General features: G+C 38.3%; 3 protein-coding genes across 3 annotated transcripts; 2 read left to right on the top strand and 1 right to left on the bottom strand.

The window, feature by feature from the left end:
* Positions 1 to 4,373: 4,373 nt before the first annotated feature.
* Positions 4,374 to 6,693, top strand: LOC311505136 (interferon-inducible GTPase 5-like; the record flags this gene model as incomplete). Its single annotated transcript, XM_084568542.1, has 2 exons — positions 4,374 to 4,929; positions 5,392 to 6,693. 2 exons carry the CDS (start codon positions 4,374 to 4,376, stop codon positions 6,027 to 6,029), a joined length of 1,194 nt encoding a protein of 397 aa, XP_084424668.1. The 3' UTR covers positions 6,030 to 6,693.
* Positions 6,694 to 11,700: 5,007 nt separating this feature from the next.
* LOC311505135 (molybdenum cofactor biosynthesis protein 1-like) lies at positions 11,701 to 12,147 on the top strand (the record flags this gene model as incomplete). Its single annotated transcript, XM_084568541.1, has 1 exon — positions 11,701 to 12,147. The coding sequence occupies one exon, from the start codon at positions 11,701 to 11,703 to the stop codon at positions 12,145 to 12,147; it is 447 nt and encodes a 148-aa protein (XP_084424667.1).
* Positions 12,148 to 18,730: 6,583 nt separating this feature from the next.
* On the bottom strand, positions 18,731 to 20,396 carry LOC311505134 (interferon-inducible GTPase 5-like; the record flags this gene model as incomplete). Its single annotated transcript, XM_084568540.1, has 2 exons — positions 18,731 to 19,368; positions 19,841 to 20,396. 2 exons carry the CDS (start codon positions 20,394 to 20,396, stop codon positions 18,731 to 18,733), a joined length of 1,194 nt encoding a protein of 397 aa, XP_084424666.1.
* Positions 20,397 to 21,719: the final 1,323 nt, after the last annotated feature.

Raw genomic sequence — 21,719 nt, 5'->3', positions numbered from 1 at the left:
TACAAGATTCTGAATCATATCCTCAACATGCTTGCTGAAGATGCTCAGAATGTGTTTAAAAAGGCTCTGGGTTTCAACACCTCAGTGTGATGTTGTCTATTTAAAACTGCAGGTTTCACATTAGTTCTTAGTAAATAAATATGGTATCTTAGTCATAACCTACCTGCACATTTTAATCAATATGCTCGTACAGATGACCAGTTTGTTTAATCCTATCAGTGAAAGTCTTTTTCACTTTTGTCGGTGTAGACACAATAGATCATCTTCTCACAGCTTCAGACAATGAAACTCACTGCTTCATTATTTCATTGTATATGATCCTGTTGTTAATACACAAAGTGTGGACAATGTAGAGCAGCCACAGCAAAGCAACTCCTGATACGATGCTTTCTTAATGTGTGAATGCAGCAGATAATACAATGGTTATGTTGTTATGTTGTCTTTTTTCTGAGTTCAGAAATAAAAAGTTCTGAGTTATTAATGTATGTAATGCCGTATGTAGAGGTGTAAAGAAACTATTTCAGTTAACAGTGATGTGTGTGATTGTGTCTTTGTTGACGCCTGTAGATAAATTAAAAACAGATAAATGTATTAGTTTGATTTAACGTCAATATGCAACTTGGCTGCATATCCTACGGTGAGGAAATATTAGGTGGACCCTTCTTGTGAACGCACCTCCCTCATCTCTACACTTCTTGTAAATCAGCTGATTGACAGAGACCACTGTCACGTGGTGTAGGGTATTTCCCCTTACAGCGTTATTATCAGTCTGAACGTTGTCTGATATAAGAAATGTGAGTATAGAAAGTAGTAGCTCTAGCTGAACGGTACTGCATTTAAATCATATCTCTGCTCAGTCCATTTGATCAACATTTAGAGGAATCCAATGTAAGTAATGTTTCTATTTGTCTCTCTGAAGGCTGTCTCTTAAAAACACCAGAACTGAGGCTACTTTCTGTTTCCAACTTATTATTGATGTTTACTGCTCAAGTCAGGTATAACAAAGAGGAAATACACTTTATTATAAAACCATGGACTGAAAGGCATCCTGGGAATATCAATGTTTTATAACTGACAGATGTGCAGAATATATTTGATGGAATGAAATACGAAACTTCCTAAAAAGTACCACAGCGCGTGGTCAAGTCATCCATATAACGATGAATCTTTCAAGGGGATAACAGTTAGTTACATTGTTGAAATCAATGGATCACTTGACGAAACTTTTATGTTTCACGTGTTTATTTACTGTTTTAAGAAATTAAGGCAAGTCCTCGCGGGTTTTGGAGAGATGCAACCAAGTTTCCATCCTCCATATTACTGAATTCAAGGATACGTTAATATTAATACATTTATTTATTTTTAGAAAGGTCTTTACAACAAATTAAAACAGCCTGTGAACAAATAAACACAAATAAAGTAAAACCAATAAATCCCAACACTGAAATACTCACGTTTGTTGATGGGAGAACTTCCATTTCCCCACTATTTTTAACATCGGTGTTACGTATTTAGAATACGAAATTATGAGTAACTTAGTCTGTTACAGTTACAAATTAAATAAATGGTATGAATACAGTTGAAATCAATGGATTACATGACGGTACTTTTACGTTTCACCTGTTTATTCACTTAAGGCAACTTCACGCGCGTTAAATTATATTATCTCTTCAAAGCCTATGTCTAACATGCAACTAAAGACTTTACGATCGTCCCTGCAAACATTTCGACGTCTAATAAACGTTGAAACGACGTCTAAACGTACACGTCGCCAGGAGGTCTAAAAGTAATGCTGAAATGCAAATTGAAACGACGTCGCGTTGCAACCTCGACGTCTTTTTAACTGTCGTAAACAACGTCTCCAAACGTCCCGTTGTAACACAGATGTCTTCTAAACGCGCATTATTCACCTTCTAAAAATGATCCAGTGCACTGGATCATTTTCAGCTGTAAAAATATATCAGAATATTTACATTCTGATATATTTTTACAGCTGTATGTGTCGAGTTTTAGATGTTGTTTCTGCAGTGAAGTGGAGTTAAAAAGAGGTTGACAAATGCAGGTAGATTAGACGGTGACGTTGCGATCTGACGTCTTTTCAACCTGCATTTCAGCATTACTTTTAAAGCCCCTGGCTGCGTCTAGGTCTCGACGTCGTTTTAACGTTTGTTCAACGTCGAAATGTTATCTGTTCAAATTGACTGATTAACTGTAAAAACAATTACAGTGTTTACATATAGATAATACATTTAATGAATAATAAATGATATTATAAATATTTTTTGCTATAAATTAACACATTTATATAAATACATTGTATTAACAGAACCTACCTTTGGGGGGAAATTATAAGTTTGACAACACAAAAGTGCAATTTCTTTAAAGTTTTATTACACAAACAATCAGAACACTTGAAAAACTAAAAAACAATGAGACCAACATGATTCTTACACATACAGCTCTGGAAAAAGTTAAGAGACCACTTCAAAATGATCAGTTCCTCTGGTTTTACTATTCATAGCTATGTGTTTGAGTAAAATGAACACTTTTGTTTCATTCTATAACCTACTGACAAAATTTCTCCCAAACTGGAAATAAAAATATTGTCATTTAGAACATGTATTTGCAGAAAATGGCAACAGGTCAAAATGACAAAACAATTCTGGTGTTTTCAGACGTATAATGCAAAGAAAACAGGTTCATATTCATTTTAGAACACAACACTACTTTTCAAACGTAGGAGGAGTTTAGAAATCAACATTGGTGGAATAATCCCAATTTTTAATCGCAGCAGTGGTCTCTTTATTTTTAGCTGTATGTGCAATAAACATTAAAAAAAAATGAGACCAAGACTGTTAACACCTTGTAAACACCAACACAGTTGAAAAACACTTTGTAGGCGATCACGATCTCCTCTGGCCCCCTCTCCCTCCTATCAATGGCTCCTTCACCTGGAGTGGAGATCCTCACTCTGTCATGTGAAGCTGGAAAAACATTTGAAGTATATTACTTAACAATTCTTAAACACATCTTGGGAAATTATACACCGTTTTACCATCTAATTCACCTACGTACATACTACATACATCACATGAATGTTAAGTCATGAAACAGACATAAATTGCTTTTTGGTTATATTTACATAGGCCAAAAAGTCCCAGATAATGATAAAATAAAAACATTACCTGATTTTAAATATTAAAAGCATTGTTGATTAACAAAGCAGACAATTAGGCATTGCATTGGGAGTCAAATTTTTATATTCACAAAAATTCCATCAGTGGGGAAAGTCTTGGCCTCAGCCAGTAAATTCTTGGAGTTCCCATCTGTGACTTGGCGTCCCGACAGAATCCACTGAATATTAACATTTTAACAGCTAATCAATAGATTAGGCTACCACTGTTTTTTTATGAAGATAAATTAACATTTTCAAATTATCTTGGGGAAAAAAATGCATTTTCTGGACACCTCCATGTCAGCTGGTCTGTATAAGTGCTTCACTGATTTATGTCTGGATTTCTAAACTCCAATAGTCCAAAAATATCAGAATATTAGACAGAAAGCACACTGAAGAGCCCCGTTTCATGTTAGCCGAGTGAGCAGCTAGCTTGAAATCCTCTCGACAGTTAACACATAATGCACGGTCGGTCAATGCCACTTTTTAAAACACAGAAAGCTGCATATGAACCTACAGTCTATGATATGAACACATATAAACCGTCTCTAATGTTTTATGTCAACGAACTTACCGAAAAAACTGTTCGGTACGTGCCGTGCTTGCTTCTCTGCAGTCGTGTTCTGCTGCCAGGTTTGAAGTAGAAGGTCCCGCCCTTTTCGCCTCTGATTGGTTAGAAGGGCTCTCACCCGATTGGTTGTATACGTTTAATTTTTTCTTCTAGTTGGTTTGTGGTCGAGGTGCAACCTAGACCTATTTTAAACTCGTTTCATGGTAGAGGTCGCCCCTTAGACCTACCGTCAACCCCCAGGTTGATGAAATGTTTGCAGGGGTTACGCTACTGCTAGATCAGTCAAAAATACATGAGTCGGAGCTGGAGCCGGGGCCGAGAGCCAGGGCAAGAATTCGTCTCTACAACCACACCTGCCGCTCATCTGTTCTGTCCTGAATTTAATCTGATGGAGAAAACGGCACGGACAACGTATGGGACCCCATATGGGATTCACATAGTGTGAAGCCATTTGTGTTGATCGCTACTAAAAAGATTCAGATGTGGCCCGTAGGCCGCCAGTTGATGTTCACCGTGTCTCATGTTCTCCCATGTTTTTTTTTTTTTGAAAATTGAAAATTCGTAGTATTTCCCAAAGACCACAATAATCATTTTATATTTCTCTTATTTCAGTTTTGAGGAATAATCATGGCTCTTGGGTTAGAATGTGAACCAATTAAAGAAATTAAAGAAGCACTAGAGAACAATGACCGAGCCTTGGCTGTTGCAAAGATCCAGGAGTATCTGGATAAGCAGGACAATGTTCCACTAAAGATCGCCATCACAGGAGAGTGTGGTTCTGGTAAATCCACCTTCATTAATGCCTTCAGAGGTGTAGACAACAGAGATGAGGGAGCTGCTCCTACTGGCTGTGTAGAAACCACCATAGAAGTTAAACCATACCCTCATCCAAACTATCCCAATGTTACACTCTGGGATCTTCCTGGAGTTGGGACCACCAAGTTTCCAGCTGAAAAGTACCTGGATCATGTTGGATTTGAGAGGTTTGACTTCTTCATCATCATCTCAGACACTCGCTTCAGAGAAAATGATGTGAAATTGGCTCAGGAGATTCAGAGGATGGGGAAAAGGTTCTACTTTGTTCGATCAAAGATTGACGACAACCTACGTGCTGAGAAGAGAAGTCAGAGAGACTTCAGTGAAGAGAGGACTCTCACACAAATCAGGGAAAACTGCATTCAAGGTAAGCACCACATATAATCCTTTTTAACATCAGTGAGATCAACTATACTTGATTCACACTACTAATAAAAGATTTGATAGAAAGACAATAAGTTTGACTCACATACATTCTATTTTATTTTATATCTGGACGTCATTCCATATGCAAAATAAATAATACAAGAATCAATTGTTCATCAGTAAAGCTTGTTGATGTTACTTAGATGACACCTCCTGGAGGCTAATTATCCTCCTCTTAATGATGGGTGGTGCAGAGTGTGTGATGAGGTTTGGAGAAAGTCAGAATTTAGCAGTGAGGTGATTTTGTATCAAGGTGGCTCTACTCTGCCTTCAGCCTCAAGATGCTACTTCCTGTTAAATGTGGATATGAAAAGTACTGAAATGTGAGCCGTGCTGAGAAAAGATGCAGATCATAATGACAAAGTCTAACTCTGAATCATACTACATCTCTTTTCTAACACAGGTCTTAAAAGTCAAGGCATTGAGGCTCCACAGGTCTTCATGGTGTCCAGCTTTGAGCTTCATCTGTATGACTTCCCTCTCCTACATGAGACCTTAGAGAGAGAACTTCCTAAACACCAGAGGAATGCTCTGCTGTTGGCCATGCCAAATATCAACCCAGAGATCATCAAGAAAAAGAAAGAAGCTTTCCAAACCCAGGTAAAATTCATCTCCACTATGTCTGCAGCTGTAGCAGCTGTGCCAGTTCCTGGTCTTTCTATTGCTGTTGATGTAGCCTTGTTAGTTGGTGCTGTCACAAAATTTGTGGTTGGGTTTGGTCTTGATATCCCGTCACTCCGGAGACTTGCTAAGAGCACAGATGTGCCATATGAAGATCTGGTGGATGTCATAAAGTCACAACTGGCTGCAGTAAAAGTAACATCTGAACTCCTCCTGAAGGTGATGGCCAGTTTTGCAACCACAGTTGTTCTAATGGCATTAGAAGAAGTGTCCAGATTCATTCCAATTTTAGGAATCCCAGTATCAATGGGCCTCTCTTTTATCACAACCTACAAGATTCTGAATCAAATCCTCAACATGCTTGCTGAAGATGCTCAGAATGTGTCTAAAAAGGCTCTGGGTTTCAACACCTCAGTGTGATGTTGTTCATTTAAAACTGCAGGTTTCACATTAGTTCTTAATGAATAAATATGGTATCTTAGTCATAATACCTGCACATTTTAATCAATATGCTCGTACAGATGACCAGTTTGTTTAATCCTATCAGTAAAAGTCTTATTCACTTTTGTCGGTGTAGACACAATAGATCATCTTGTCACAGCTTCAGACAGTGAAACTCACTCCTTCATTATTTCATTGTATATGATCCTGTTGTTAATACACAAAGTGTGGACAATGTAGAGCAGCCACAGCAAAGCAGCTCCTGAATTAGTGATACGATGCTTTCTCAATGTGTGAATGCAGCAGGTAATACAATGGTTATTGTTGAAATATCTATGTTGTTATGTTGTCTTTTAAGAGATTTAATGTACTCTGATCAAACCAGTTGTTTTGTCAAAAATATGATGATAATGTAATCATATGAATAATTGAGTAGGTGTTCATTGTATCTTTCTGGTTAATAATTTCTGAGTTATTAATGTATGCAATGCCATATGCAGAGGTGTAAAGAAATTATTTCAGTTGTTACTAACACTGATGTGTGTGATTGTGTCTTTGTTGACGCCTGTAGATATTTGTGGTGAGTGTTGACTGCCCTCTAGTGGAGACTGTAAACTACAATAAAAATAATACACACATTGATTGTATGTTTCTCATTATTAGGGCCCGAGCAAAGAAGTAGCAGGGGCCCAACGGGGCCAAAAACTTTGGTTGTGTCTTGGTTGCCCTCAGGCTTGATGACTTATCAGATTGACTTCAAAATTTGTAAATAAGTTGTTGAAAGAAAGGCGAAGAAACTGACATAAGTTTTTGACTTTTCGTTGAAGTGGTGTGGGTGTTCTGGCCCCTCAAAGTTTCATGACGCGCCATGAAACAGGAAGTTGCAGTCAGTCCAAAGTGCATCAAACTTTACAGTATTGTTAATGGCCCCCAGCTGCACACATCCATATGTCAATAGTCATACAATTATTGTAGCGCCACCTATTATGAACAGGAAATGTCTGATTTTGGAGCATGTTTGTAGTGTGACCTGCTGTTCCTGTCAGGGTGATTGGATTCTCTTCAAATGTTGACAGTCCAGCAGATAGAGCAATTACATTTCTCTCTGGTGGGTTGTCTGTCTGTCTGTGTGTGTGTGTGTGTGTGTGTGTGTGTGTGTGTGTGTGTGTGTGAAGCTGTTTTAACATACTTTGATGCCACAGAGAGAATACATTCAAAAGCCAAGCTGTCACAGAAGATTTGTTCTGGAAAATATTGAATTGCACAGACTGTGCATCATGCCACGGTGCACTGTTACTCCAGTGTATCCCCTGAGAACTGCGGTGACCCTGTCTTTGCCGGTCCCCGATGGGCGTAGGGTTCAAGAGCCGATTCAACAGTGCTCGCAGCTTTAATCATTTTTACTTCTGTTAAAAAAAAATGTTACTTTTACAATTTACTCTAATACGAGTAGTATTTTATCAAACACACGTGATAATCTGATTGGGATTAATGCCGCTGCCACTGCACCATATTTTAACAAGCTGAGGGTTTTCACCTCCACATCTTTAGAGGGTACAATTATAAAATCTGATCCCTGTTATTTGACATGTGTAGGTGACTCACTGAACACTCTACCTCTTTTACTGAGTTGATATTAAAACTGCTGCGTTCTTGTTAAGAGACTTACATTGGAGATATCTTTATTATGTAATCTAATTCTTGGAAACCTAGGTCCTGTTTCATCCTATTTGGATATTACTTTGATACACACCATCACCTTGTCATTGTTGCAGTCTAAACACACCCCCATGGCAATGGCAAGGGGTTGTTTCCTGCATGCTGGTGCCATGTGTTCTCCAGTTAAATGACACACGTTTGTGTCATTTATGACATATGACAAGAAAACATGAGTCATCAGATCAGGTCTGCTTTTTCTATTGTTCCGTAGTCCAGATGCACACGTGTCCATTGTAGGCGCTTTCAGCAGTTGTGCTGTTCTTCAGAGACAGAAACCTCTGGCTTTGTGGAGAAGGAGTCATACTGCAGCAGGATAAATAGCTCAAAGATTTGAATATTTAATCCCCTAGTAGTGAGAATTGTACTAGTGAGAATTCATGTCAGTCAACATCTGTCCTTCCCTACCATTTTAAAAAGGGGACGCTCTAATTAGAGACCTTTTCCAGCAAGTGAAGTCAATTCTGTGGAAAACAGAACAAGCATTGTACAATATGTGCATAAGAGATGTCTGTTTTTATGCTTATGATCCCTTCTTTGAATAGGTGGTTAGCTGGTGTGATCTGTTTTGCATTGTTGTTGTTTTTTTGTGTTTTTTTTAGGCAGAAATCCACCTGGTATGGAAATGAAGAGGTCTAAAGACAACGCAGAAGCTGTTTGGTCATCGGTACATTATCAATAAAATATTAAACATCACAAAGACCAGGAACCAATGTTCCCTCTAATTTTTCATGTGTCTGGGCATACACAAAAACTCTGTGAGTACACTGTGGACCACTGTGAGCAACATCACACGTGCACGCTGGGGCCACACACCAGTATCACACCTGTCCAAAACCTGAGATCATAGCAAGTTACATAGTTTATCAAAAGAATCCCATTATAGCAGTAATTTTTTACCTATATATTATATTCATCTATTTATTGCGCATAGTGCTGTCTGTGATGTGTGTGTGTTGCTTGTATGTCTTTATGCCACTGTCAAAGACAATTTTCCATTTTATGTAAGTTTTATGGACATTAAAGAAGTCTAAGTCTAACTGTATAAATGAATATAAAACAATAGAAAGCAGAACATTCCTCTTGTAATAGCGCAATAAGAAAAGTTCAAACAGAAAGTTTGAGGAAAAGTTGTAGCTTTGTTGTCTTCTGGTATCTTCTTCACAAGCAACAGTACCTCGACCAATGAGATGAGCAGGATTCCCGCTGTCAGCTTATTGGTCACAGTTTACCGTAAATGTTCCTATAAAGCGCCTTGTTACTCATTAATTACATTGACATTTTACACGCTACTTTTGATTCTCACGGTAATACGGGACAAAGTGCGTCCTGTTTCAGCTCAATACGGGACGCGTACTTTTGTTTCTAAATACGGAACGATTCTGTTTTTCAAGGGACTGTTGGCAACCCCAAGTTTTGCAGAGCAGACCTTTCTCTCTCGAAAAAGAAAAATCTTACCCAGTGTCACCGCTGGTTCTTTGTTTGCACACACTCCGACAGCCATTCCATCTTAAAAGAACCACATTTAATTTTTACTTTGTCTTGGTGAGTGGATGCGCCACTGCCTTAACTCCGCCGCACTGTTAGCTAACCTGCAAAACACCGGCGCCGCGGTGGATATGGGGGGGCACGTACTGTCATGATTGGCAGCGTAAGTGAACCGCATCATACCATTGGCTGGACAGCTGTCACTCACTGAGTTACATTGCAAAATGGTACATAAACAAATAATTTACTTGTTTAATTTATTTACAGTTCATGTTGGATTTTTTTATGCGCTGCATAGATTTTCTTGTGCGCGGAGAACGTGCGAGCAGTGCGCGATTGCGCAAGCGCGCAGCTTAGAGGGAACATTGCCAGGAACCAGAACAGAGAAAGAGCAGTGTGCTAAAGTGTCATTGGACTGAAACTCAGACAGCATCACTTGATGATCAGATTATCACTGTGGCAGTATGGGGATTCAGAATCCACAGCAAAAACCTCTGAACCCCTATGTTCTCTCATTTCTAGGGAAATAGTTTCAAAATCTCATGTTCTGTTTTCCTCCTTAGCAATAGATAGTGTTGGGACCTGAACCTGGTGGTGAGCTATGGAAGCTCACCATGCATAACCAAGTTAACCACATGTCTTGGAAACAAAGGGAAGCACCAGAACTCTAAGTCCCACAATCCTCCAGGTGTGAAAACTGACCAAGCAGTTCACTGGCTGACAGTGGCATGTGACCTCTGAGGTCATCAGGTCATATATAATGCGCTGTTGGCCTTTGTTCTCTCTCTTACCCTCTGACTCTCTTCCCCACTTCAACTCCACACCTCCACGTGGAGACCCCCAGCTGCTCGGCTGTAGCTGGGTGCCAGGTAGTCTGCTAACAAAGAGCAACTACTTCCAGGCCTGTTCTCCTTACAGCAGCGAAGCGAGTTCCTGCTGAGGAATCTGCACCAGCTCTTTTAGCCAACAAACAGAAGGTTTGCAGGCTAAACTCCCAAACAACAGGAGCCACACGGCTAGTTAGCACCGAGCTGCTAACAATCCACTTCAAAGGACTCAAGGAGCGGCTGGTTTCCCTCCAACGTCTGCCATTAGGAACACACAGCAAGGACTACAAATTTTCCCAGCTCGGCCCTTCCATCAGGAACTGCCAGCTAAAGGAGCAACACACCAGAAATGGACTTTTCCACCAAATCTGGTAGTATGACCTGGGCCTAGTTAAGCTAAGCTAAGCATAGAACTTAAACTTTGATTTGATGTGACATTTGTTTTTATTGAGTGTTTAGTATAGTGACTTGATGTTAGTTTAGATTATGCAACACATAGACTCAGGGTCTCTTGCATGCTAAACTAACCATCCTTTCCTCTAACCTGGCACCTCATAAACCCTTATCACATTCCACACATCTACTAGCCAACACATGGTCTGAGTGTCCCTACTCAGCAGCCATCTAGTTTTCTTTGTGTTCAAGGCCCCAGCGGCCATCTTGGCACGCCCAAAACCAGCGGCCATCTTGGCACGCCCAAAACCGGCGGCCATCTTGACACACCCACAACCAGTGGCCATTTTGGCACACACGCACACACACCCACACACAACTGTATAGAGTAGACTGTATAGATTGTATGTTGACTTTTATTCTTGTTAATAAATGTCTTTTAAACATACCTGTCTTTTTAATATTGCACAAGAGTGAATATTGCCAACCTCTACACTGTCAAGAACTCCAAATTCCTTCAACCTTAACTAGTTAACATGGTAATTTTGGTTATAGTTAAGTTAATTATTAATCCGAACTCCAAATTGACAATTTAGTATAGTTTATGAGACTGATTTGATTAATTGGCTATCTTTTCCCTTCTTAGAAGGGTGGTGCCCCGAGGTGATCTAGTAATTCAGATCCAATTGTTTAATAATAAATAATTATTAATTATTCATGATGGCCAAACCCTAATATTGAGTGCCTTAGTACCCAGGCCCAACAATAGAAATGTTTTTTTTTTAATGTACTGCTACCACACAGACAGCCCATGTTTGCCACTCTAGAACCTTAATGAGCAGAGGTACCAGTGTTAAGACACATATCAGCAAAGGAAAACCTGATGTGATGGCTAGCCTCCACAGCAGAGCACGCCTCACTCCTGTGAGTTTGGTAATGGTCTCAATTTCACTAGCTGTCACACTAAGACTGGAAGTTTTACAATGTGCACAAATGTAACAAACCACACTAATGAAGACTATCTGAAATACGCACAAGTCAGGGGTCTTAATGCTCTGAAGAGCCACTTACTCAGGACCCCAGGAACACATGTTTTTTGCACACTACTATTGAATGCCAAAATAAATCTGACTGTGAGTGATCAGGCCACAAATGTCTCCAAACTTCACCCAGAAGAAATCACCAGAGCCCAGCTGACTCATACTGATGCCCAGGGTCGGGCCACCATGGTGGATGTTGGGAGAAAAGTTCCCACATGTCGAACAGCCACTGCCTGTGCCACCGTCATCTTGGGTCCCACTGCCTTCCGTTTGCTCCAGGATAACCAGCTAGCTAAAGGCGATGCCTTGACCGTAGCACAGGTGGCCGGCATCATGGCTTCAAAGCAGACTTCAGCCCTCATTCCTCTCTGCCACCCGCTGCCGTTAGACCACACCTCTGTCAACTTTCACCTCGATGAGCCGCGCAACACTGCTGTCATCACAGCAACTTGTCGCACTACAGGCAGGACAGGAGTTGAGATGGAGGCTCTGACGGCCGTTTCCGTGGCAGCGCTCACCATCTATGACATGTGCAAGGCAGTGAGCCATGACATCATAATCACGGATGTAAAGCTGGTCAGTAAGACAGGTGGGAAGAGGGACTTCCATCGTCATCCAACACAGGAAAGCTGAGAATGAAGGGACTGAAGCAACACAACATCCACAAAGCCACCCTCTGCCTGTAGTTTAATGGATCTGTCACATGTGAATCATGTTTTCTGAACCATGTTAATGGTTACTTTAAGTTGGCAAATAGACATTTTCAGTGCATGAGCTACAGTACCTGTTAAATACCAGTTTTTGCCTCTGGAGGGCACAGAAGTATTACATTTACACACCTGTTGGTCTTATATTTAAGACCAAACTGAAAAGGGCACTGATGCTGTTTACATGTTGAACGTATGTCTTTTAATAACCTACATGAATTTTGAACAAAATTCCTGAAGGAAGTAACAGCAGAGTGATGCAGAAGAGGAGTTAATGTGTCCTTGTCATTACTGCTTCCCAGCCTAACTGTGAAATACCATCAACTCTGTTCCTGCTTTGCCTTGCCATGACTAACAAAAGTTTTGGAATTAACTTGATTGCATTGGATGTAACTCTTCTCAGGCATGTTGGTTTCATTACTTTTGGTGATTTGCTAAAACATTTACTCATTGCAGTGTTTTATGCTTTTCTACCTACCTCTGTAGTCTACTGGAAATGTATATTTGCATACTGCATTACAGTAGAGGATGACGGTAAGATTAATTATCCACTAATTGTCCATTACACTGTACAGATCAGTGATAAATCAAGTGTCTCTAGACTGATAGTTACACAGGATCACTTGATGATCAGGTCTGAGCCAATATGGTGATTCACTGTCAACATATCTTCAGCAAAACCCACTGAACTATTATCAGGGAACATCATTTCAAAATCACATAAGAAATATTATTACTAAATATAGTAAATAATAAATATTACTATCTTACTTAGTAATATATATGAAGGCCTTGTCCTTTCCTCTGTGGTGAGTTTCACACAACATTCACACAATAAATATTTTCCTTATTTGTATAAAGTCAGGTTCATATCATATCTTAAACTACTGTTTTTTCAGACTGCATTAAAACCATTTTAACAAATGTGAAATTGTATGTCTGTTGTTAATAATCTGGAAAACCTGCACTAGCTTGTTAAAATACAAGCTACATATCATCCCGAGGGTTATCAAAAAAACGGTCAATGATGGATAATATTTGGTTAAAGTGACCCCTGATGTGTGTGTGTGTGTGTGTGTGTGTGTGTGTGTGTGTGTGTGTGTATATACATACATATATATATATATATATATATATATATATATACATATATATTATGGCATGCCGTTATATGTATGTGTGTATTTTGTATTTTTCATTCACAAGCCTCAATACAGTACATAATTATACTACAGCTGTTTTCCAGCCTTTTTTTTAATTTTGTATTGTACATTAGAACAGAGAACCAGAAAAAGAACACCTCCCAAGAGCAAAGGGGAGAGAAAAAAAATACATAAATAAAATAAATGGATAAATAATGATAATAATAAATAAATAGAGTAAAGTAAGTAAAGTAAAAATAAATACAAAAATAATTAGTAGGTGAAGATAAATCAGTAAATAAATAAAAAAGACAAAATAAATAAAATAAAATATAAAGGCAGGCAAAAGAGAAAAATTAATACTAATAATAATAAATAGTTACTTAAATAAAGGATGCCCAACATGCTCACTAAAGACTTGATAAGATAAACAAATTGGATGCATCAAATTGATTCAGAGTCCAGAGAGGTGAGGGTGTTTACAAATGCTGCTGAACCCCTGAGGGAATATTTAACTGTTTCCAAAGACAGGAAAGACATTAAATCCCTTAACCAAGAAGTAGTGGGAGGAGCGTTCGGGCTTTTCCGATAATAATAATAATAATAGAATAAGTATACGGGCTATGAGAGAGGCAAAAGCAACAACATCAGAGTTTTTCTTAGTGAGACTAGTTGGAGTACGAGGAACCCAAAAGATGGATATCAGTGGGCAAGGCTCTAACCTGATATTGAGGGCATTATTTAATGATTTTAAAAAACATGACCAGAAATTGACTAATTTGGGGCAAGAAAAAAACATATGAACATGGCCTGCTGGAGATAAACCACATCTGTCACAGATATCATTTGTGCCTGGAAATAGCCTACTAAGTCTGTTTTTTGTGACATGTATTTTGTAGAAAACCTTAAACTAAGACAAGCACAGGAAGATGTAGAATTGAGATCGTTAAATGAAGTAAATAGGCCCTTGGAATATAAATCTGAAAAACAAACCAGACCTCTCTCTCTCCACAAAGTGAAAGCTGCACCTGCGTTGGAGGGGGGAAAGAAATTATTGCAAATAGGGCTTAAAGAGATGGGTAATGAAAGTTTGAAGTGTTGCCTGAATTGTTTCCAAATTTTCAAAGAGGAAAGTACAATTGGGTATTTAATAAAACTAGGATAACGGGAAACTAGAGGGGGACAAAGCAGAGCTGCCAAAGGTGAGGGATGGCAAGAAGCATTTTCCATTACACACCAGTCTAGGCTTTGCCAGTGTTTTTAGACAAGACTTTGCCATGTCCAGCCTTGGTGCCTCGCTCAGGATTTATACCAATGAAGCCCCTGAAAAATAATAGTGTCTCTTCAGACATAGTAAAAATCAAGTTGTGTAAGTCACTATCATCTGTGAAAATTTAGCTAGCTACTGAATCATTCTGTCAGGCCATGCACATATTCAGTAGGCTGATGAAAACAAACTGAAAACATCGCCAATATACTTTGCACCAATTTACAAATAAAATTGCTACTCACCACATAATTTGCTAGATGTGATGGATAAAGAGAGGAACAGATCCAGCTTCCCATAGTTCGGGTTAAATTTTCCAGAATGCAAAAAATGCAACATGATACCGTGATTTAGAAGGTTTGGATGTAGTGGTAAAATGCTGTATATTAGGAAAACAGTACAGTTCTGTTAAAAGAATAGTAAATCATCAAAATTTCACAGTTTCTTTGTTTATATTAAAGGTAGAGTGATATCTTCAAAAATAACAGGTTAATACTGTTGGAATTCTGCTGTAAATTAACAGCAATGCCAAACAGTGTAGGGTTTTGGAGAAATGTGTGGAGTTGCCTTAATTTCAACAATGTAACTATTGTAACTGTTATTCCCTTGTAAGATTAATCATTATATGGAATTTGAAACTTTTCATTCCATCAGATGTATAACACTGACATTCCCATGAAGCCTTTCAGTCCATGGTTTTATAATAAAGTGTATTTCCTCCTTGTTATACCTGACTTGAGCAGTAAACATATCAATAAGTTGGAAACAGGTAGTAGCCTCAGTTCTGGAGTTTTAAGAGACAGCCTTCAGAGAGACAAATAGAAACATTACTTACATTGGATTCCTCTTAATGTTGATAAAAGGGACTGAGCAGAGTTTCACTAAGCTACATGCCCTACCGTTCAGCTAAAGTGACCAGTCTCTATACTCACATTTCTTATATCAGACAATGCCCTTTGGGCAGCGACCAATAACAATGCTGTAAGAGAAAAATAACCTAAACCACGTGACAGTGATACCTGTAAATCAGCTGATTTACAAGAAGTGTAGGGATGAGGGAGGTGTGTTCACAACAAACCACAGGAAGAAACTATGCCCAATCTTAAAGGACAACAGGAAACACAACAAGCATACATCCAGTGTACTTGACAGACTGCTATATCAATAGCTCTTCAACATGCTTCTTGGTGCCATGTTCTGCAGGTACGTGATGTACAACAAAATGTGATGCAGTAAGTCAAACTTCTCAGATCCAACGTGGTACAGGTACGGATCAGCTGGTAGCTGCTGGTTTGTGGTAAATGTAACATTTGGATAGTATGGATGGGACAGCAGATCTTTGGAAGATGTTTTCATGCTTCTTTACACTAGAATTCAGTCTTTTAGACAGTGATGATTTTAAATGGACAGAGAATCCAAGCTTTATGAATGTAAACATTTGACAATAACATGACAAAAATGGAGCTGAGTCTTTGTGTGTTAGACTTTCAGTTTTACAGTCCTGTGTTTTACTTTGTCTTATTACAAACACACACCCACGTGTCTATTCATACCATTACAGTGAGGATGTGGTTTTACTGTCTGAAACTCACCAGAGGGCAAATAAATGCTTCATATATATATACTAAATAGGATAGCACAATATTTCTTATTTGATTTTGAAAGTATGTTCCCTGATATTAGGAGTTCAGTGTTTTCTGTTGAAGATAGGTGCAAACTGAATCTCCATATTGTTGTCTATATTAGCTCATGAGCTGAAAATGTCTATTTGCTATCTTAAAGTATCCATTAACACAGTTCAGAAAACATGTTTTGTATGTGACAAATCCATTGAACTACAGGCAGAGAGTGGCAAGATGGAAAATAACCACTACATGATTAGAACAGTTTGTAGATGTAACCATCACATTACTTGTTGTATTAATTACAGACAATTTGAAAAGCATCATAAAAATAATTCAGTAGTTCTTCATTCCATTACTGGAAATGATCAACAGACAGGTTTTCTAAGCTCTGAAAAATAACTCTGTTGTATTGACACTGATGACAGTAATTCACAGTTGTGTTGAGTCAATCTGATAAACTGATCATCTGTAAAAGCCTTTTGGCTAAAACACAGAGCTAGACTATAAATTAGATGCTATAGGTATAACTAAAACGTGTATTTGATAAAATACTACTCGTATTAAAGCAAATTGTAACGGTGACATTTTCTTTAATGGAAGTAAAAATGATAATGAGAAACATACAATCAAGTGTAGTTCACAGTCTCCACTAGGGGGCAGTCAACACTCACCACAAATATCTACAGGCATCAACAAAGACACAATCACACACATCACTGTTAGGAACAACTGAAGTAGTTTCTTTACACCTCTGCATATGGCATTACATACATTAATAACTCAGAAATTATTAACCAGAAAGATACAATGAACACCTACCCAATTATTCATATGATTACATTATCATTATATTTTTAACAAAACAACTGGTTTGATCAGAGTACATTAAATCTCTTAAAAGACAACATAACAACATAGATATTTCAACAATAACCATTGTATTACCTGCTGCATTCACACAATGAGAAAGCATCGTATCACTAATTCAGGAGCTGCTTTGCTGTGGCTGCTCTGTATACGCTTTGTCTATTAACAACAGGATCATATACAATGAAATAATGAAGTTTCACTGTCTGAAGCTGTGACAAGATGATCTATTGTGTACGGTGGCCTGGAGGTGCAAATCAACATTACAAAACATAAAACACTTTTACAAATTCTGAAACAAATTTACATTTCAGAAAACAAAACTACAAGTCTTAAAACAAAATTACATTTCAGAAAACAAATTTACATTTTAGAAAACAAAATTACATCTCAGAAAACACATTTACAAGTTGCAAAACAAAATTACAATTCAGAAAACAAATTTACAAGATGCAAAACAAATTTACATTTCAGAAAACAAAATACAAGTTGTAAAACAAAATTACATTTCAGAAAAAAAAATTACAAGTTGTAAAACAAAATTACATTTCAGAAAACAAATTTACAAATTGCAAAACAAATTTACATTTCAGAAAACAAAATGACAAATAACATAACACTTTTACAAAGACCAAAACACTTTTACAATATCTGAAACAAATTTACATTTCAGAAAACAAATTTACAAGACACCAAACACTTTGACAAACTGCAGAAACAAAACTGTGTTAACCGTCGCATATATCGTCCGCAAAAAGGGCAAAACACGGCTCGCTCGCACTCCATCTTGGTCAAAAACTAGATAGTCGGCTCATGTGCTTGCCTTTCGCTCATCTCAGGTCTCCGTTAGCTTCTCCATTGACGACTAGAACTCGTCATGACCGCTCCTCGTTCACTTCCGGGTCAACCCCGGGGTTGGTACATTCCCTTTCCGGTTGATGTTGGCCTTTTTGTAAATTTGTTTCTGCAGTTTGTCAAAGTGTTTGGTGTCTTGTAAATTTGTTTTCTGAAATGTAAATTTGTTTCAGATATTGTAAAAGTGTTTTGGTCTTTGTAAAAGTGTTATGTTATTTGTCATTTTGTTTTCTGAAATGTAAATTTGTTTTGCAATTTGTAAATTTGTTTTCTGAAATGTAATTTTGTTTTACAACTTGTAATTTTTTTTCTGAAATGTAATTTTGTTTTACAACTTGTATTTTGTTTTCTGAAATGTAAATTTGTTTTGCATCTTGTAAATTTGTTTTCTGAATTGTAATTTTGTTTTGCAACTTGTAAATGTGTTTTCTGAGATGTAATTTTGTTTTCTAAAATGTAAATTTGTTTTCTGAAATGTAATTTTGTTTTAAGACTTGTAGTTTTGTTTTCTGAAATGTAAATTTGTTTCAGAATTTGTAAAAGTGTTTTATGTTTTGTAATGTTGATTTGCACCTCCAGGCCACCGTAATTGTGTCTACACCAACAAAACTAAATAAGACGTTCACTGATGGGATCTGATAAACTGGTCATCAGTACAAGTATATTGATTAAAATGTGCAGTAGGTTATAACTAAGATACCATATTTATTTACTAAGAACTAATGTGAAACCTGCAGTTTTAAATGAACAACATCACACCGAGGTGTTGAAACCCAGAGCCTTTTTAAACACTTTCTCAGCATCGTCAGCAAGCATGTCGAGGATTTTATTCAGAATCTTGTAGGTTGTGATAAAAGAGAGGCTCATTGATGCTGGGATTCCAAGAAATGGAATGAATCTGGACACTTCTTCTGCTGTCATTAGAGAAACTGTGCTTGCAGAACTGGCCAACACCTTCAGGAGGAGATCAGATGTTACTTCTACTGCAGTCAGATCTGAAGTTATGACATTCTTCAGCTGTTTATATGGCACACCTGTGCTCTCAGAAAGTCTCTTTAGTGATGGGATATCAAGACCAAACCCAATCACAAATTTTGTGACAGCACCAACTAGCAAGGCTATATCAACAGCAATAGAAAGACCAGGAACTGGTACACCTGCTGCAGCTGCAGACCCAGTGGAGAGGAATTTTATCTGGACTCGGAAAGCTTTTTTCTTTTTCTTGATGATCTCCAGGTTCATGTTTGGGAAGGCAAACAGCAGAGCATTCCACTGGTGTTCAGGAAGTTCTCTCTCTAAGGTCTCAAGTAGAAGAGAGAAGTCATACAGATGAAGCTCAAAGCTGGACACCAGGAAGACCTGTGGAGCCTTAATGCCTTGATCTTTAAGACCTGTGTTATAAAAGAGATGCAGTATGATTCAGAGTTAGACTTTATCATTATGATCTGCATATTTTCTCAGCACGGTTCACATTTCAGTACTTTTCATATCCACATTTAACAGGAAGTAGCAGCTTAAGGCTGAAGGCAGAGCAGAGGCACCTTGACACAAAATCACCTCACTGCTAAATTCTGACTTTCTCCAAAGCTCATCACACACTCAGCACCACCCATCATTAAGAGGAGGACAGTTAGCCTCCAGGAGGAGTCATCTAAGTAACATCAACAAGCTTTACTGATGAACAATTGATTCTTGTATCATGGCTTGTTATTTATTTTGCATATGGAATGACATCCACATATAAAATAAAATAGAATGCATGTGAGTCAAAAATGTTGTCTTTCTATCAAATCTTTTATTAATATTGTAAATCACGTATAGTTGATCTCACTGAGGTTAAAAAGGATTATATGTGGTACTTACTTTGAATGCAGTTTTTCCTGATTTGTCTGAGAGTCCTCTCTTCACTGAAGTCTCTCTGACTTCTCTTCTCATCACGTAGATCGTTGTCAATCTTTGAGCGAACAAAGTAGAACCTTTTCCCCATCTTCTGAATCTTCTGAGCCAGTTTCGCATCATTTTCTCTGAAGCGAGTGTCTGAGACGATGATGAAGAAGTCAAACCTCTTAAATTTAAAATACTTCGGGTACTTCTTAGCTGGAAACTTGGTGGTCCCAACTCCAGGAAGATCACAGAATGTAACATTGGGATTGTTTGGATGACGGTATGATTTAACTTCTATGGTGGTTTCTACACAACCAGTAGGAGCAGCTCCCTCATCACTGTCGTTTATACCTCTGATGGCATTAACGAAGGTGGATTTACCAGATCCAGACTCTCCTGTGATGGCGATCTTTAGTTTAACATTGTTCGGTTTATCCAGATACTCCTGGATCTTTGTAACGGCCAAGGATTTGTCATTTTTCTTTCGTGCTTCTTTAATTTCTTTTATTGATTCACCGTTTAACCCAGAGTCCATGATTATTCTTCATAACTGAAATAAGAGAAAGATAAAATAATTATTGTCGTCTTTGGGAAATAGTAAGAATTTTCAGGCTGGTATTTTCTTGCAGAATATGACAAATATTGCCTGAACCAAACAAAAGAAAATGAAGGCCTAGGTCATTGAAGGCCTCGGTAGAGAACACACGGCCCACCACTGGGTCCTATGCCAAAGCTACCTTAGGATAAGCTAGCGCTTATAAATGAAGCTAGCTAACGTTACGTCTGGAGTCGTTTCCTCCAGGTTTGTCCTACTCTCTTTAAATAACTGGAAATCTCCCAATTTCCAACAAATCAAGAGCACAAACATCGGATTTTAAAGAGCGGAGGTAACATTGATTTTTGTAGCGAACAACACAAATGGCTTCACACTACGAGAGTCCCGTGCGTTTTCCGTGCCGTTTTCTCTGTCAGGTTAAATTCAGGACAGAACAGGTGAGACGAATTCATGCCCTGGCTCTGTTGTGCCCTGGCTCTGTTCTGAATTCATGCCCTGGCTCTGTTGTGCCCTGGCTCTGTTCTGAATTCATGCCCTGGCTCTGTTGTGCCGGCCCTGGCCCCGGCCTCAGCTCCGGCTCCAGCTCCGATTGATCAAGCAGTAGCGCAGCTGGATGTTAACGTCGTTAAGTCATTGGTTGCATTAGACACTAGGGTTTTGGAGAGATGCGTGGAGTTGCCTTAATTTATTAAAACATGAAACATAGTATCCATTGATTTCAACAATGTAACTATTATAACTGTTCTTCCCTTGACTCATCAGATGACGTTACCCCGCTATGCATTTCTTGGGAAGTTTCATATTTCATTCCATCAAACGTATAACACTGATATTCACAGGAAGCATTTCAGTCCATGGTTATATAATAAAGTGCATCTTCTCCTTGTTATACCTGACTTGAGCAGTAAACATATCAATAATAAGTTGGAAACAGAAAGTAGCCTCAGTTCTGGTGTTTTTAAGAGAGACAAATAGAAACGTTACTTACATTGGATTCCTCTTAATGTTGATAAAAGCGACTGAGCAGAGACAAGATTTAAATCTGTTTCAATAAGCTACATGCAGTACCATTCAGCTAAAGTGACCAGTCTCTATACTCACATCTCTTTTATCAGAAAACGCCCTTTAGACAGTGACCAATAACAACGCTGTAAGAGAAAAAAAAACGAAACCAGGTGACAGTGATACCTGTAAGTCAGCTGATTTATAAGAAGTGTAGAGATGAGGGAGGTGTGTTCACGACAAAGGTCAACCTAATATTTCCTCACCGTGGGATATGCAGCCAAGTTGTATACTGATGTT

Source organism: Chelon labrosus, assembly GCF_963514085.1.
Source record: "Chelon labrosus genome assembly, chromosome: 20".
In the NCBI taxonomy this organism is placed as follows: domain Eukaryota; kingdom Metazoa; phylum Chordata; class Actinopteri; order Mugiliformes; family Mugilidae; genus Chelon; species Chelon labrosus.
The sequence above is the reverse complement of the archived record's forward strand: the minus strand, read 5'-3'. Positions and strand labels throughout refer to the sequence as shown.